Source organism: Xenopus laevis, chromosome 1S (assembly GCF_017654675.1).
Source record: "Xenopus laevis strain J_2021 chromosome 1S, Xenopus_laevis_v10.1, whole genome shotgun sequence".
Taxonomy (NCBI): domain Eukaryota; kingdom Metazoa; phylum Chordata; class Amphibia; order Anura; family Pipidae; genus Xenopus; species Xenopus laevis.
In genome coordinates this window covers 16,533,794-16,553,305 of record NC_054372.1, presented here as the reverse complement: position 1 = coordinate 16,553,305, position 19,512 = coordinate 16,533,794, and the positions used below count along the sequence as shown (strand labels likewise).

General features: G+C 39.2%; 1 protein-coding gene across 2 annotated transcripts in view; it reads right to left on the bottom strand.

Moving 5' to 3' along the window:
* Positions 1–3,115: 3,115 nt before the first annotated feature.
* crmp1.S (collapsin response mediator protein 1 S homeolog) overlaps positions 3,116–19,512 on the bottom strand; it is a 35,270-nt gene continuing 18,873 nt past the window's right edge. For both annotated transcript variants that reach the window (XM_018243041.2, XM_018243042.2), the window contains exons 6-14: positions 17,694–17,774; positions 16,232–16,300; positions 14,612–14,732; positions 14,226–14,382; positions 13,313–13,454; positions 10,863–11,033; positions 10,501–10,680; positions 6,727–6,892; positions 3,116–4,113 (exon numbers count right to left, since the gene is read on the bottom strand). In XM_018243041.2, coding sequence (XP_018098530.1) covers positions 4,022–4,113; positions 6,727–6,892; positions 10,501–10,680; positions 10,863–11,033; positions 13,313–13,454; positions 14,226–14,382; positions 14,612–14,732; positions 16,232–16,300; positions 17,694–17,774 — 1,179 coding nt within the window. In that variant the 3' untranslated portion in view covers positions 3,116–4,021. The remainder of the gene's footprint in view (positions 4,114–6,726; positions 6,893–10,500; positions 10,681–10,862; positions 11,034–13,312; positions 13,455–14,225; positions 14,383–14,611; positions 14,733–16,231; positions 16,301–17,693; positions 17,775–19,512) is intronic.

The window sequence follows — 19,512 nt, the reverse complement described above, 5'->3', positions numbered from 1 at the left end:
CCCAGTCTAAACAACATTTATTTTTATTTGCTCTGCTGCGTCTGGTCCACCTGCAGGGAGAAGAAAGAAAGTGAGTGTCCCTGTTTCTGTCCAAAATCAGTGACGTCACCTGGATGCACCAAATCTGACCCAGAGTAAAGAGCTGGGGTCTAGATGTGCCTGAATCTGCTCACAGTCTCAGTAGTAACCTAGAAGGGGGCCCTGTGTGAGTGTAGCCTAGGACCCCACATCAGTAATCCACCACTGAGACAGATCCATTGTTGATGATTCATTAGTTGCCTAATACTGTAGTGTAGTGTTGTAATAAATGTAGTTTACTTCATGTCTTGCAACCATTATCTACCAATCAGATGCTTGCTTTTGGTGTAGGTTGCTAGAACTGGTGAGAACTCTGTGGCTTTCATTACTTTACCCCCAAAATCTTGAGGACCAAGAATCGGTGTAAATTGTTTAACATGTGGGCATGTATACAGTCCTGGCTAGTATGGGATGCTCTTGGCTTACCTTATCTCATTATCATAAGCTTTTTAAAACCTATTCCAGTGTCTGATTGTGTATATGGGGCCTGGAGTGTGGAGTCTCAACACAATGCTACATATAATTTATATATGCACCCTACTAGGGCATTTCTATAGATATATAAATAGTGTACGTGGTAGAAAATGAAGTAAGTGAGCAAAGGATGGCCTTGTAATATTGCTTTTAACAAAATGGAGCTCCCTATGCCGTGCCTTAAAGGGTATGTAAAGGCAAAAAACTAAAATCCCATTTTTACTTTCTTTAATGAAAAAGAAACCTATCTCCAATATACTTTAATTAAAAAATGTGTACCGTTTTTATAAGAAACCTGACTGTATGCAGTGAAATTCTCCCTTCATTTACTGCTGTGGATAGGAATTGTCAGACGGTCCCTAACTGCTGAGCAGGGAAACAATCACACTTATGAACAGCAGGGGGAGCCCCCGCCTTACTTCCCAGCCATGCAGAACTCAAGCAGCTTTGTTTATGATGATCCCTAAGCAGCCCAGACCACACTGAGCATGTGCACAGTCTTAGTCTTGCAAAGATGTATAACAAAGTTACAAGATGGTGACCCCCTGTAGCCAACTTTGAAAGCATAAATGATTTGTTTGATTAGGCTTGTGGTGCAGTAAGTTCATGTTTATATTTAGTATACAAAATACAGCATTTCTAGCCTTATTCTATTTTAGACTTTACATGCCCTTTAAGTGCAAAGGTATACTAGACTGTTAGATCACTGCTTTCCTTTATGAATATCCTGAAGTTTGAATAACAAATAGTGTTTTTTTGGAGCTAGTCCCACTAGCGAGGCTGAGACACTAGTGGGGCTTAGACTGAAAGAATCTACTCTAACAACCCCCAAAAAACTTTGCTATTCATATACAGTAAATAATGGAAATAGGTCTGTCAGGGATAATGTTACTAGGCCAATATCAATTAATGTCAGCAATTGAATGATACCAACTCCTTTACTGCTTACTAGGCAGAAATAGTAAACCATGTTAGTCTATACTCATAGAGGGAACTGTTTGAAGCTTGAGCTGGTGCAGATAATACATTTATGGGTGTCTTAAAGGAAATGTGTTCCTGCCTCTCTTATGTTTCAGCTTGGGTTGGACTGGGGGATCTGGTGCTCACTGATGCCCCCACATCCAATGGGAGCTATCAGATAACCAATTGCAACCCTTGTTGGGCACCCCTTATGAAATTCCTTCATACTTGTGTTGCCCCTGAGCTTTTTTTATATTTAAATGCAGCTCACAGGTAAAAAAGTTTGTGAACCCCTGCTGTAAGCTCTGGGACAGGGACTGACATAATGTCATATCATCTCTATAAAGCTCTTTCTAAAATTCTTCTTTATTATTAAGGGTCTAGCCACACAAGCAGATTCGGCTCTTCTTCATGGCGAAAATCTCCCCGAACTGCCTTCCCCCTGCCTTCCACCGGCTAAAATGAATATCGCTGGGGGATGGCACTTCGTATTCTGAAATCACCCAGTTGCCTCACAAGGAAACTTCTTGCGCCGCGAGTGCATTGCCGCAGGCGATTTTTCATTTTAGCCGGCGGAAGGCAGTTCGGGGAGATTGACGCCCCGAAGAAGAGGCGATTAGTCGCCAGGCGATTAAATCTCCCTAAATCTGCATATGTGGCCAGACCCTAAAGGAGAGGAAGAAAAAAAGAGTCAAACTAAACAATTTTACTTCGCTAGTAATTGTCCGAAAAACGGTTTTTGAGAAAAAGAGTTTATTTCTGGATAAAATGAGATTAAAAAAATACATAGATGGGCCCTAGTCCTGAGAATTAAAATAGGCCCTGGCATTGGTGATGGGCGAATTTCTCCCGCTTCGGCAAAATTACCAAAACGGCGAAAAATTAAATAACTTTTAATTTGTTATAGAATGTCTAAGCAACTTTTCAATTCGCCTTGATTATTTATTTTTTTAATTTTTAAATTATTTGCCTCCTATATGCCTCCTTCTTCTCACTCTTTCCAGCTTCAAATGGGCGTCACTGACCCCATCTAAAAACAAATTCTCTGTAAGGCTACAAATGTATTGTTTACTTTTTGTTACTCATCCTTCTATTCAGTCCCTCTCCTATTCATATTCCAGTCTCTTATTTAAATCATTGCTTGGTTGCTAGGGTAATGTGGACCCTAGCAGCCAGATGACTGAAAGTGCAAATTGAAGAGCTGCTGAATAAAAAAGCTAAATAATTCAAAAGCCAGAAAAATAAAAAATGAAAACCAATTGCAAATTGTCTCAGAATATCCTGCTCTATATGATACTACAAGTTAATTTAAAGGTGAACAACCCCTGTAACAGCCAGGACAGAAGATAAATTACACACCTAAGAGCCTTGTGTATTCCTCTGCAATATAAATATATATCTTTTAGATGGGTCATATATATATATATATATATATATATATATATATATCTATATCTATATATATATATATATATATCTATATCTATATATATACATATACATATATATATATATATATATATATATATATATATATATATATATATATATATATATATATATGTTTGTGTTTATACCTGATAGAAGAGTGAGTCAAAGGAAGTTATTGTGTGTTATTTATTTCACAAGCTTTGAAGTCATTCATTGAGTCACACCTAGAACTTCATACAGAACCGCAAGTAAAAATGCATGTGAATACAAAGAAAAAATTTGTACAAAAAAACGTTAAAAATCAGATAGCTAACCATACCGACTTTATCAAAACAGCGCGAGCAAGACTGGCTGCTTGCCCGGCGAAAAAAAGTGTTTTAATGTCTATTAATGGAATTGGTTTACAATGATGAGAATACACTGTACAATGAGATGGATCATCTGGGCTCACATGAAGGCTGCCGTGAGCTATGGTGTTCTACTGTTCTACATAAGTCTTATGGCTAACGGAAATGAAACATGATACATTTAGCATTCTACAGTATACATTATATTGTTCACATTTCTTAGTTATCGGTGGCAAACTTGGTCTTGGCATTGTGTCTAGGACAGATTGTTGTTGGCATCAATGGAAACTCAACCACAGACCTATGGGGAAGAAATAAATAACAGAAGGCCATGCACTGCTCACCCGAAGACATCTAAATGTTACAAATGGACTATCGTGAGTTACAAAGACAAAGCAGAAGTCTCTACTCTACAACAGCAATGGGCGTTCCCATGCTTTCGGCAGTGAGGGCCTCAGAGAGGTCTCCGAAGAATTTTGATGAAATGGGTTGGAGACAGATCTGATGCCCAAGGTGATGGGATGACTATGCACAATTGTGAGGGAAGGGGAGGGGGAGAAAATAGTTCCAAGCATTTAACCGCACAATGACGTTCTCTTTCTATACAAAACAGACCATGTTCAGTAGAACCAAAAATGTGTGGGCTCAATAACACTGACACAAATAGGAACGTTTCTTCCAGTGGTGAGATTCTTTTTGTACTTCTTCATCGTTTTCTTGAGGCAGATCCATCAACCAAGGCTTGTGATATTTGAACGACCACCCGGTGGAGCAACAATACGATGCCCTGTGCGGCGAGGGTTGGTGTCGTCTATCTGTGCACCTGCAACACGAGTTATTCATTGAAATATTAGAAGAGGAGAAGACAGGATGAGGTAGACATGAATACAATGGGTGCAGACCAGCAACCCTTCTCATTAGGGTTGCCACCTTTGCTGATGGCTAAACTCGAACACAGGGGGCGGGCAGTGTTGTAGGAACAGACATGATGACATCAGAGGTGGGCAAAATGATGTTGGTTCTGACACTGGAGCGAGGCTATTGCATCACTTATATGAAACTGGCTGGATTCTATCCAGTTTTCGCAATGTTTTAATGTGTTGATGCCCAGTTCAAAAGGTGGCAACCCTATCTCTAGCTATATTCTGCTTCATGAGTAAGCCCAATTCTTTAATTACAGGTATGAGATCTATTATACAGACCTTATCGTTATCCAGAAAGCTCTGAAATACAGCTATGCTGATTTAGAAAAAAACATTCTTGTTTTTGATTGATTTGCTTTTTTTTTTGTAATAATATAATAAATAAAGTACCCGCTCTTGTAAATTATAAGGATATTATAAGTTACAGAGGAGTTTCATGACCATATAAAAACACAAGGCCAATGGCCGAGTTTTTATACAGGTCATGGAACTCCGAGGTAACTTCTAATATCCTCATTTTTTGCAACAGGGGGTACTTTATTTATTATAATACACAAGTTTCAGTGAATCTTCACCGTTTATAAGGATATCATTTACAAGATATTCATGGCTTTTGTGTATTATAAGAAACGAACTGCACTTGATAGTAATTAAGCCATGTTGAGGTGAGCATCTTAGTATTTAAATGTTTTTCATGTATTGGCCAGATTATTGTTCGTGTTTCATAAGGCTGAAAACCGAACAGAAAGTTCAGACCGCACAGGCCTTACAAAAACTCAACTTTTCGGGTCAAAACTGAACAGATGGCAACCCTACTTCTCATTGACTTTCTGCTGAGCAACTGACCCCAGTCGGTTCCAATGGTATGATTTTTGGGTTGGGTAAAGAGGTGAAAACATCCACCTGGCTTAGATATAAGTGTACGTTTAGATGTGGCTCTACACTTTGCGGACTGTGTCCTTTTGTGTATACGAGTGACCGTTTCTCTTCATCTATTACAAAAAAATCCTATGAAATAGGACAATATATTGACTGCAACACCAGGAACGTGATTTATCTCATCACATGTAAAAAATGGCATATGCAATATGTGGGACAAACATCATGCAACTTAAGAGAATGCATTAGAGAATGTCTCCAATATTCGAAATACAAAGAATACCAATGCGTCAAAACATTCTTATTGTATGCAGGGCCGGAACTAGGGGTAGGCAGAAGAGGCAGCTGCCTAGGGCGCAACGATTGGGGGGCGCTGGGCAGCTACCTCTTCTGCCTACTCCTAGACCAGACCTGCCACTATTCAGAAATAGAAACCAGCACCGACTCCTGCCTGTCCGACTGGGGCAGTCGGTGCGCACCGCTATTTATCCCTTTCCTTCTGCGTTCTCTGACCTCAGACTCTGCCCCGCCACACCCCTTACGGATGGTACGACCCACTGTCAGACTCATAAATAGCAGTTCCAGGGAGTCGTAGGGCAGTGGCGCTTCTTGCACTCGTTGTGTTACGTATTCAGAGCCATGGAGGGAATGTGCGGCGGAACCGGGAACCAGAAAGCGGCAGATGCTGAAGTGCAGCCAGAGAATGCTGCTTCCATGTGCGCGAAAGTTGTTACTGCGCATGGGCACGCGAGAGCGGATGCCACGGACACGCATGCAAGTGCTGATGCCGCGCATGCGCACACGAGCGCCACTGATGTGCGTGAAACAGAGATGGGGGGCGAACTAGCCAGCTGGGCTGCCTAGGGAGTATATTATGGGTAATTTAGACCATTTTCAGATTCTTTCTATAGGTATAGAAAGAAATACTTCTTATAGGAGGTGATTTAGTGTGAAGATCTCGATACTCAATCACCAAAAGGGGTGAACTTAGATTTTGACGCATTTTGCTATTATCATTAAACTTCTAGCTATGATATTTGTTTTTTTGTATTGTGTTCATTATTCATTTGAGTAATTGATTTATTCAAGGCCTTTTTTACTGGATTATGACTGTGTCCCAAAATGTCTGACATTTATATCTACTTTTATATTCATATTTATACCTATATTTGTAGATTTATATATTCATACTATATTAATGATTTTCAACTAGACTTTCGTTGTCTTATTTGGAAAGTTTTTCTCTTTCTTTGTGGAAACAGTCCTTATTTCTGTAGATACTTATTTAATTTTAATGTTGATTTGATGTTTTCATTCATATGTATGGTCCCCTTTACTAGTCATTTTCCCTGCCCCTTTATTCTATTGGTGTTTGGGTCCTTAAATACTGACATCACATGCAATGAGGTTAAGCTTATGACTAAGCATCAGATGGACACGAAACGCGTAAAGCTTGACATGGTTTTCTAAATAAAAACTTTTTCTACTTTTTAACTGCTATTTTTGTCTGATCTGCAAGTGATTTGCAGAGTACCCTATACCTTTATTATTGCTATATGGGTATATAATTAAATTGACTCATCTAGACTCATCAAGGCATTAAACTCTGAGGCATTAACATGTTATTCACATACCTGATAAACTGAAGTTGGACTGGTGAAGGTTCCTGATTGGAACAGGCTGAGGTTTGGAAGGTGACGATTTAGCTGATGGGGCTGGAGTTACGTACTTGGGAGGAGCTGGAACTTCATATACAGGCCCATCATACATCCCACGTGACACGGGTTCTAATCCTGCCACCTAGAAAACAAGTCTTCTGATTAATGGGCAAATTCCGCTAATGCAAAAATAATCATTCCATATACTCTTAAAGGGCATGTAAAGGCAAAAAAAATAAAATCCAATTTTTACTTTCTTTAATGAAAAAGAAACCTATCTCCAATATGCTTCAATTAAAAAATGAGTACCGTTTTTATAAGAAACGTGACTGTATGCAGTGAAATTCTCCCTTCATTTACTGCATTTACATTTAAAGGGCATGTAAAGTCTAAAATAGAATAAGGCTAGAAATGCTGTATTTTGTATACTAAATATAAACATGAACTTACTGCACCACAAGCCAAATCATTTATGCTTTCAAAGTTGGCTACAGGGGGTCACCATCTTGTAATTTTGTTAAACATCTTTGCAAGACTAAGACTGTGCACATGCTCAGTGTGGTCTGGGCTGCTTAGGGATCGTCATAAACAAAGCTGCTTGAGTTCTGCATGGCTGGGAAGTAAGGCGGGGGCTCCCCCTGCTGTTCATAAGTATGATTGTTTCCCTGCTCAGCAGTTAGGGACCGTCTGACAATTCCTATCCACAGCAGTAAATGAAGGGAGAATTTCACTGCATACAGTCAGGTTTCTTATTAAAACGGTACACATTTTTTAATTAAAGTATGTTGTTTTTTCATTAAAGAAAGTAAAAATGGGATTTTATTTTTTTGCCTTTACATGTTCTTTAATAACGGTAACTTAAATATCTATATCAAGCCAGTGTGCCTTGGATTTAGACTACATAAAACACATTTAATTTCCCCATTTGTACACTGGATATTAGGACTGTGTTTATTATAGGGATGCACCGAATCCAGGATTCAGTTCAGTATTAGGCCAGGATTCGACCATTTTAATCAGGATTCGGGCAAATCTTCATGCCTGACCGAACCGAATCCGAATCCTTAAAATTACGTGACTTTTTGTCACAAAACAAGAAAGTAAAGAGTTTTCCTGCGTGCGCAGCTCTTTTTTTCCCTCCCCACCCTGATTTGCATATGCAAATTAGGAGTCGGATACGGTTCAGTATTCGCCCGAATTTTTCACTAAGGAATCCAAAATAGTGGATTTGGTGCATCCCTAGTTTATTATACCACTACACAGTAACACAAAGTCATTCATATTTTGCTTGACGGGGACATTTTCATTAATAGGCACAGGCTCAAATTTCCTCTTATTCAAAAGTTGGTCATTCATGGGCCTGTGCTGGCTGACAACTAGGATACTCTTAGGAGCAGTTTTACTAAGGGTTGAAGTGAAAATCTGAATTTTTAAATTCGAATTTCAAGGTAATTTTAGTGTACTTCAACTAGGGAATAATGCAAATTCGAATTGAATTTGAGAAAAATGTGACATTCGAATATTGAAATTTATCATGTACTGTCTCTATTCAACGTCGACTATTTGCCATCTTAAACCTGCCGAATTGCTGTTTTAGCCTATGGGGGACCTCCTAGAACCTATTTGGAGTCATTTGGTGGACTTTGAAAAATCAAAGGTTTTTTTTTTGGAAAATACTGCGATTCCAATTCGATCGAATATGATCCGAATTGAACAATCGAATACAACCTATTCACCCAAAGTTTAAATATTACATTTTTTTTTTTTTAATAAATTTCAGTTGGTCTTTTTTTTTATTCGAATTGAGAGGTGATGGGAGTTTAAAAAATTCACATCACCTTGAAATTTGACCCTTCATAAATCTGCCCCTTAATTTGATATTTGGCCACTCTGACTACAATCTAGTTGATATACCTTTTCGGGTGATATATCTGATATATCTTTTTGGGGAGGACCACATAGACGTCTCCCAAGGGTTTGCTCATTCATCCTAATGTGAATGAGCTAAGAATCTATGAACAGCTTAACAGGGCTCATTCATTAACACTAGGCTCCATCTTTCATTCTGAGCAGTAGGCATATCGAAGTTAATAGCTGATTGGCTGCTATGGGTTTCTGCACTGCAGTAAATTTGCTCAGTGCTTACAAAAAAGCCTCTCAATTAAGGCAGTGGCAGAGACTTATCCAACACCTTTACCCCCTATCGAGTTAAAGCGGACCTGTCACCCAGATATAAAAAGCTGTATAATAAAAGTCCTTTTCAAATTAAACATGAAATCCAAATTCTTTTTTTTTTTTAAAGCCTTCATAGCTGTTTTAAACTCATTTAAAAATCTCTGCTGTCAATCAAATATTGTCTACGCCTCCTCTATGCCTTAGGCATAGAGGCGGGGCAAGCAATTACTTTCACTTTCCATTCAGCACTTCCTAGATGTCACTGCTCTCCCCACATTCCCCCAGTTCTCTTAACTATTTAATTGTGTAGACAGTGCATGGGGATGGACATCAGGTCCCCCTTTCTGATGCACAAACAAACAGTCTGAGATGATGGAAGACTTTTAATAATGCCATTTAAAAATATGTGAACTCATAAAGCGTGAACCACGTGACACCCTACAACTACACTGACAAATTCACTGCGTGTAAGCACACAGTGCTGGACCGTGTCCATAAAAAAACAATTAATTAAAACACCGCAAAGGTGTACAGATGGCAGGACCTACGTTCAGATCCAAAATTTCGGCTAAATTAGCACCATACTTGATAATCAAGTGAGTAGCTGATCACAATGGACTGCCCCCCTCCCTTCCAATCCAACACAGAACGCCTGCCTGTCTACGTTGGGAGTAATAGGAGCTTCTCTCACCATCCTCCACCTATGCCGCCTTGCCCTACGCGTTTCGCCGTGTGAACGGCTGCCCCTGAGGAAGCACTGTGTGCTTACACGCAGTGAATTTGTCAGTGTGGTTGTGGGGTGTCACGTGGTTCACGCTTTTTGAGTTCACATATTTTTAAATGGCATTTTTAAAAGTTAAATTTTAGAAAGCCTGTTGGTGCACCAGACTGGAGCAGGGGTTCTGAACTGGGTTGCAGAGGGGCGGGGCTTGATGCTCTTGGCTAGCTGGGGGCACGGCTCCAATCCTAATGTTTCTATTTAATATTGGTACTTTGTATACAACCTTGCGGAACAGCCTAGCTCATACAATTTGGTTACATTTTGGATGCAGTTTTTTCTATTAATGATGGAAGACTTGCCTTAATAACAATGCCGACAAAATGGCTCCTGCCTGCTTGCTATAATTATTAATTCCCAGACTGAAGGAAACACGATTCAAATAGTTTATAAAGTGTAATTAAAGTTAATTTTGCTTGACTAACATGATAAAATAGGATTTGAAATAATTTTTTTGGGTGACGGGTCCCCTTTAAATATTTTTTTATATAGCACCCAGTGGTACACAAGGCTACTTCATATAATAATTACAGTACAGGGAGAATAAATTCAGGAATATTAACAATGAAACATAACATAAAACAATAGACTGTAAACTATCTTTTTTTCCTCTAAATGTTTAGTGAGGCACAGCGGAATAGACTGGCACCACACTGCAGGAATCCTAACCACTACAGATGATGATAACCATTACACAGTAGTGCAGTGCTTAGAAATGTTGAGCAATTAGGCCTCTTTTCACTTATCACCTAGTGCTGGGATTCGATTCCATTGCAGACATTATTTAATGAACAAACCTTGTTCCTGATTTTGATGCGCTGGTAAATGAATTCTGGGAATGGTTTCCTAGGTATGAACCGGCCCATGCCCTGGTTAACATGCAGGTTTCCATCCTCGTAGACAATCTTTCCTTGGCTAATAACCACCAGCGGGGCACCACGACACTCCATGCCTTCAAAGATGTTGTATTCTACAGCCTGACAGTCACAAAGAAAACATTTTATGAACATTTAACCGGTTCTAGGACTTTGCAGGATTGTTATCTCAGGCCACCAGGTTACCATGTGTGGCCAGTTTTTCCTTCAGCCAGTCCAGTTCTTTTTCTAGGTACATGGAGGATCCCTACTGTTATTATCTGAACAAAGGTGTATTCACTTACAGATTTGTGAGTCTTTGCAGAGACTGCCTTAATCTTGTCCGGATCCCAGATAACCACGTCAGCATCTGAACCAACGGCAATTCGACCTTTTCTTGGGTACAGGTTAAATATTTTGGCAGCATTTGTACTAGTGACTGCAACAAACTGGTTCTCATCCATTTTACCAGTAGCCTTTAAAACGCAAAAAACATTAAATCTATAAGTCTTCAGCAGTTAGGATTTAGCAATGAAATTTGTCTTGACATGGCCGGTAAACTTATAGGAAATGTAAACCCACAAAACATATGAATGTATAATTGCTCAGGGGGCATCTATTATTTTTACAATTCATATTTTCTAGTTTTGGCAGTTGTTACACTGCTACTACAGGTATGGGACCTGTTATCCAGAATGCTCGGGACCTGGGGTTTTCCGGATAATGGATCTTTCCATAATTTGGATCTTCATACCTTAAGTCTACAGAAAATCATTTAAACATTAAATAAACCCAATAGGCTGGTTTTGCTTCCAATAAGGATTAATTATATCTTAGTTGGGATCAAGTACAAACTACTGTTTTATTATTACAGAGAAAAAGGAAATCATTTTTAAATATTTGGGTAATTTGGATAAATTGGAGCCTATGGGAGATGGCCTTTCCATAATTCGGAGCTTTCTGGATAACAGGTTTCCGGATAACAGATCCTATACCTGTATGAATTGTATAATGCATTATTAAATGTTTAATGAATTTCAGTTCGGCCAACCAGCTACAGTGGCAGAAAATTAAGTTTCAAGCAGAGGAAAGTCTTGTCATGTTCGCATATTTTTCTGACTATCGCATGTCAATGTACTATTTTAGCAGTGTCCAAATTACTAATAATCTTGAAAACTAGAAAAAAAATAATGACATTGCAAAAGTCTTTGGAAGAGCACTCTGAGCAATTTTACATTAAATTTGTGAGGGTTTACTTGAAATAATTTAAATAACGTATTTCCTTGAAATAATCCCAGGCTATATTGTACAGGTATTGGATCTGATATCTGGAAACTCGTTTGTGTCCATAGACTGTATTTTATCCAAGCTTTTAAAAATTATTATTTTTTCACTGTAATAATAAAACAGAAGCTTGTACTTGATCCCAACTAAGATATAATTAATCCTTATGGGAAGCAAACCCAGCCTATTGGGTTTATTTAATGTTTACATGATTTTCTAGTAGACTTAAGATCCAAATTACGGAAAGATCAATTATTCAGAAAAAAAACAGATCTTAAAGGGCATGTAAAGTCTAAAATAGAATAAGGCTAGAAATGCTGTATTTTGTATACTAAATATAAACATGAACTTACTGCACCACAAGTCTAATCAAACAAATAATTTATGCTTTCAGAGTTGGCTACAGGGGGTCACCATCTTGTAACTTTGTTAAACATCTTTGCAAGACTTAAGGTGGCCATTTACATGCCCTTTAAGCATTCTGGCTATCATATCCCATACCACTATAACTAAATTATTTTTTTTAAACCTCTTCAGTTTAATTATAAAAATTCAAGGATACTTGTTTTATTTTTATCTTATACCTCTGTATTCCCCACTGAAACCAGAGGATTTCATTGAAAAGGCCAGTCCCGCCGGAGCCCACGGCACATCGTAATTGGATCGTTCGGCTGAACAATCAGATTACCCCCCGATAAAGCCATGCTCGTTAATGGCATATCGGGGAAAGATCCGCTAGTTTGGCGATGTTGCCAAACGAGCGGATCTTTGGGTCTATGGCCACCTTTAGTCTTGCAAAGATGTATAACAAAGTTACAAGATGGTGACCCCCTGTAGCCAACTTTGAAAGCATAAATCATTTGTTTGATTAGGCTTATGGTGCAGTAAGTTCATGTTTATATTTAGTATATAAAATACAGCATTTCTAGCCTTATTCTATTTTAGACTTTACATGCCCTTTAAGATCTGGTTGTTTTCAGTTCCTTAATAACAATTTTTTAAAAAAAAGAAATTGATGTTACTGGTCCTTTAAATAGATTTCTGTATAATTTGCACCATCCTCCTCCCTTACTGCTGCTTATTATTCAAGGAAGGAATTTATTATATAAGGCAGGAGTGCCCATACTTTACTAATGTAAGGTCTACTTTTAGTGATGTTGTTCCAATATGATCTACATCCATAATATCACTATTAGCATTCTGTTCCATGGAAAATATTACTTGAAACATTATATTGATTTATAAGAGAATATATATTGGTATATCAATCAATTATTACTTATGTGACCTTAACATAATAAATATCTGAATGAAAAGCATGAAATAGGAGGTTAATATAGACAAGTGTTTTGAGATCTACTGATCCCCAGCTAAAGGTCTCCTGGTAGATCCCCATGTACCTTGTGGGCACCCCTGATATAGGGTGTTTACGTAGGAGGAAGAATCCAATTAAATACAAGGTGAAACTTACCACAGCTTTATCCCATACAATAGACATCCGTTCCTCAATTCCATTGACTCCCTCTGGAATCAGAGTAAAATTATCCTTTCCTATAGCTTTTTGGGCAGTGCTGTAAGAGCAGTGACCGCTGCCCGTAACCTGCAGGTCCCCACTAAGAGGAAAAATATAGAATATTGTTAAGATATCTGTTTACATATACACACATTGCAACATGAAAATACTCACTATTAATAATTGGTTAAAATTCCAATAATCTTCAGTATGATCTGACATACGTAATGTGCTTTCTGCTCTGTAGTGCGTCACTGGGTTGGGACTTGCTTATGTGCACCAGATATGAGCAGTGAGAGACAGAAGGATGTACCTGTCAGACAGACTAAGCAGAGAGTTAAGCTGGCCATAGACGCAAATATCCGATCGTACGAATCAACATACGATCGGACTTTCCCATCTCCCGACCCTCCACTTACCATTCAGATCAAAGTCTTACCATTCCGACCAAATAAAGTAGTAAAAGAACAGATCAGCCAATGTACTACCTCTGACAGCAATCGTACGATATCTATGTCCGACCAAAGCTGGTGACAGTCTCCCACTGAAAATCGTACGATCGGCAATACACGCAGAGATATTATCGGCAGCCGACAGAAATTTTCTAACCTGTCCGATCGACCAAACGTCCGATCTCCGCCGGGCGAAAAATGACAGGACTCTCCACACACGGTCCGAAAATCGTACGAATCCACAATTCGTACGATCGGATTGTTTGCATCTATGGCCACCCCCATGCAGGCACACTACAGAGCAGAAAGTAACTAATCACACATCGGTAGTTTATGGTAAGAATCCAATGTTGTCATTAGGAATATCAGTTTCTGTCACCGGATTCTCCATGGACTAGCAGTAAACAAGTAAATCTCACCAGGCTAAGAGCGAGTTCAAGTAATCCGGTGTGGTGGGGTCTGGGCTTAATGGAGGCGATGTGACAAAGGCCGCAGCTTTGGCCCAGTTTTTGCTCCAGTAGTGGGTACCGTCTGTGCCTAAACTTGCTGTGATTGGCTCTCCAAACACTAAAGCACCTGCGAGAAAAACACCAGGTCAGTTTCTACTGGAACTCATAGCATATAAACATTATTATACCTATTATCCTCATCTGTTAGAGCTCATGCGCCTCACTCACTTTTATCTCATTTTCTTTTTTCATTTTCTATTTTTTTTTAAAAGTACCAATGAGCATTTCCCCCTGATCCCTGCCCTCACTAGATACAGCCCCAGGCATTTGAGGATGGGCTTAGTCAATGCCAATACCTTTTTTCCTCGTTTGTGCGATCACATCGGAAACGCTTTTACTCATCACTTTGGTTATATACACGGGGCAATTAATTGTGCTAGCTATGGTTATGGCTCGGAAAACTGCCTCCGCTTCAAGCTGGAAAGGAAAAAAAAAAACATAATTTTACAAACCACATAAAACTGTCCGATCTCACCCAGTCATGTCTGTTAAGGTTAAAGTCACAAGGGATGTTTTGTCGCCCATGTACAAATCACTTCCACACAGAGAATTCAATTGTGATCCGTGAGTAAAATGCTTGAATTACTCGATTTTGCAAAAACCTCCTTATACTTTTTTTCATGCAAATATGCATTTAAGTGTGTAATGCCCAGCGATTCCCTTGGATCATAATAAAGGTATTTTTGGTTAACAGGTGATAAATTGTTCTGTGCTGCTTTCTGCTAAAAGACATAACTGGGTGACACTGAGCTTGACTTATTACAAGGAAAATTATTTATATTTTTGTCATACAATTATAGTTGTATTTTGTATTTGTTTTTTTTTTGTCAACGTTCAAAGTCATCTGTGTACAAGCTACAGAGGGTTTACCATCCCTGCACCTCCTGTCATTGAAATCAATATAAAACAACTCTCAGCGTTGTGTGATAATTATATTTATTTAGCATAAGCCTTATTGATTTAGCTTTAGCTACAGACAGGTGGGCCAGAAAAGCCAAAAATAGCCCACTATCTATTACATATTACCAGAAAACACTGTTTCCAGTCTCTACTGCTCCTCTACCAGGCCCTGACTGGCAGAATGCTTAGCTACCAATTACATACAATAACTCTTTTTATTATTACATGACTCCTAATCATTACAGAATGCTCAGGCTACAGCTAGATGCTGACATCAAAGTCAATCTGTGATACAGAATATTAACCTATACAGTAGGTCACAGAGTATTTTATGCCTGTAAGACACTTCTGGAGCAATATTGCAGTTCCTACTCTTAGGGGCTGATTCACTAAGGGTCGAATATCGAGGGTTAATTAACCCTCGATATTCGACTGGGAATTGAAATCCTTCGACTTCGAATATCGAAGTCGAAGGATTTAGCACAAATAGTGCGATCGTACGATCGAAGGATTATTCCTTCGATCCAACGATTAAATCCTTCGAATCGAACGATTCGAAGGATTTAAATCCAACGATCGAAGGAAAATCCTTTGATCAAAAAAACCTAGCCAAGCCTATGGGGACCTTCCCCATAGGCTAACATTGAGTTCGGTAGCTTTTAGATGGCGAACTAGGGGGTCGAAGTTTTTTTTAAAGAGACAGTACTTCGACTATCGAATGGTCGAATAGTCGAACGATTTTTAGTTCGAATCCTTCGATTCGAAGTCGTAGTCGAAGGTCGAAGTAGCCCATTCGATGGTCGAAGTAGCCCAAAAAATACTTCGAAATTCGCAGTTTTTTTTACTTCGAATCCTTCACTCGAAGTTAGTGTATCGGCCCCTTAAAGAAAAAAGATGCACCTTTCCTAAAAACAAGGGCCATTCATCCTCTTCTTTTACTGTAAAGCTACACTTATGAATATTATACTAATGAACATTTAGCAATGCAGAGAATTCTGTTTATAGATAGCAGGTACCTCCTCCGGCCGGCTGAGAGCGTGTCCTTCTGGGCCAGTTATTCCCATTTCCAATATCCTTTTTTGTTCCTGTTGAAGAGGGTGAAGGAATGTGGTATTATTCTGTGTATTTAAATATGACAGAACACATGCACCTTCCATATAACAAGCGTATGACTGATATAATGGCGCTGTACCGAAGCAGTGCATGGATCCATAAGAAACGGTCATTTGCATATTTGCATTTTAGAGTGCTAAGGAATGCATCACAATAGAAACTGCAGTTGCATTATTGTCATTGTTTTGTATGTGTTTTGCTAAAAAATTAAATATTATTTATATATACTTTTTAGCTGAAAAAGTCAGAACCCTTTTGTCAGCTCCAGGAAGCTGCAGGACCTTCTTATGCTCTTGAATGACATTGGAGGAAGCCAAATAATATCTGCCTGCCCTTTTTATTGTTAATTAGCCCTCAAGGGTGAAAGACAATTTAAATAATACCTCCAGTAAAATGGCATACAGGGTTGGACTGGGCCCGGACCAGATCCCCATGGCCCATTGATTGATTACCTGACCTCCCTGCTGGACGCCCAAAGATATGGGTAGGTGCACACTGGTGGGGGGCAAGGGTTCCATCAGGGTGGTGGGGGGCCCAGGGGGAGATGTGGGTCCCTGATATGGCAGCTCCGGTGGGCCCCGACCTTGACGGCATATGAAAACCAGGAAGACTTGTACATATATTTGTTTAACAATTGATTATAATAGGGATAATAATAGGAACTGTGTATTGTAAAACAACACTCCCATATGAACAGTCTAAAGTTTCAGCTTGTCAATAGCAGTAATGATCCAGGACTTCACACTTGTCACAGGGGGACACCATCTTGGAAAGTGTCTGTGACACTCACATGCTCAGTGGGCTCTGATTGGCTGTTGAGAAGCTAAGCTTAAGGGTCGTCACTAATTATCCAGCAGAAAATGAGGTTGGCCTGTAAGATAAGCTGATGCTACAGGTTTGCTGATTATTAAATTCTGATGCTAATTGCACTGGTTTCTGTGCTGCCATGTAATAATTATCTGTATTAATTACTAATCAGCCTTATATTGTGACATTTCTATTCTATGTGTACTGTATATTGTGAGTGGGTCCCTAAGCTCAGTAAGTGACAGCAGCACAGACCATGTGCAGTGAATCAGCAGAAAAGAAGATGGGGAGCTACTGGGGCATCTTTGGAGACACAGATCTTTACTGCTAAATGGCTGTGGTTGCCTTGGGCTGGTACAGAAGCTCAAAACATAATATACAACATTTCTAGCTACTTCTTTAGTTAGGCTTTAGTTCTCTTTTAATACCCCAAGTCGCTGATTGGCCATGTCACACCTTCCCAATGTTAGTGAGTTCACAATGGATATCAAGGGAGACTCTAGGGGTCACAACAGAAGTCAGACACTCAAAAGTGATACTGCTGCAAAGACAACTCACCTGAGCTATTAAGTCTCCATTCTCAGCATGGACCATTATTACAGCACCAAGTCCCTTGAGATACATAAAGATTTCATACAGCTAGAAAAGGGAGAGAAAGTGTATAATATAGAGCTCATACGTACAAGAGAAGGGCAACTTGACGCTGAGATTCTGAATATGGTGGGCTCTATAAATACTGGTATGAGACCTGTTATCCAGAATGCTCAGGACCTGGGGTTTGCCAAATAAGGGGTCTTTCCATAATTTGGTTCTCCTTACTTTTAAAAAGCCTACTAAAAAAATCATGTAAACATTCAATAAACCCAATAGATTTTGCTTCGAAAAAGAATTAATTATATCTTAGTTGGGATCAAATACGAGGTACTGTTTTATTACTACAGAGAAAAGGGAAATATTTTTATTTGATTTTTTTGATTACAATTGAGTGTATGGGAGATGTCCTTCCCATAATTTGGAACTTTCTGCATAACAGGTTTCTGGATAAGGGATCCTATATCTGTACATGTAAATAACATAATAAATATTAATAATAAGCAAAACACCAAAAACTTCCATTGTCATATTATTCTGACAGATTTGTCTAATTCTTAATTAGTGCTCCAAATGAATACACAACTGATGCCAAGTTTAAAATAGTGATTTATTTGAATTTGACATTATTATGGCAATTTAACGCCACTACGTTTTCTCACTCCTGTTTTAATTTTCCCCTTTGTGAAAAACACCCCATGGTGTTTGGTGGTTTTCTGGTGGAATCTTATAAATTGTGGTGTCAGTTCATATTTGTACTTGTTATTTTACAACAGGTTACATATTTAAAAACCCACATGCTGCATGGCTAATTAGCAATGATGTTACTGCAGGGCTGCATTAAACTGTGTGGGGTATGAAACTGCTAAAAAGCCACGCAGTACTGTATGTCGATTTTATATGTGTCTGGTATTAAAATAGTAAGTTCTCAGCCATATTTCTACTGCTTCCATTTGTGTTTCTAATATCAACCATTCTAGGGCCCCTTAAAGGGGTGGTTCACCTTTACGGTAACTTTTAGTACGTCATATTCTAAGCAACTTTTCAATTAGCCTTTATTGTTTCTTTTTTATAGTTTTTGAATTATTTGCCTACTTCTTCTTCTGGCTCTTTCCAGCTTTCAAATGGGGGTCACTGACCCCACCTAAAAAAAATATGCTTTGTAAGGCTACAAACAGGGGCGCTCCACCAATGGGGCGAGTTGAGGCACTCGCCTCAGGCGGCAGCACTCCCCTGTTCTCCTGGTAACTAAGCCAAATTTCCGCTTTTCAACCCAGAAATTCAGCTCTTCTAGTGCAGAGAGCACAATTGCGTCCTCTGCACTAGCAACGCAGACCACCCAGACCCCTCCGGTGCAACGTGGACCGCCCCGACCCCCTCGGGCACTGAAGAGGTGAGTGCCGTGGAGAGGGGTGGGGGCAGCAAAAGGAAGGTCGCCTCAGGCAGCAAAATTACCAGGATCGCCCCTGGCTACAAATGTATTGTTTTTGCTACTTTTTATTACTCCTTAATGATGGGCGAATTTATTCGCCAGGCGTGAATTTGCAGCGAATTTCCACGTTTTGCCGCTGGTGAATAAATTCGCTATCACTATTACTCATTTTTCAGTTCAGGCCTCTCCTATTAATATTCCAAATTCTCATTCAAATCACTGCGGGGTGGCTGGGGTAATTTGGGACCCTAGCAACCAGATTGCTGGATTAGCAAACTGGAGAGCTGCTGAATAAAAAGCTAAATTATTTCAAAACCATAAATAATAAAAAATTAAAATCAATTGCAAATAGTG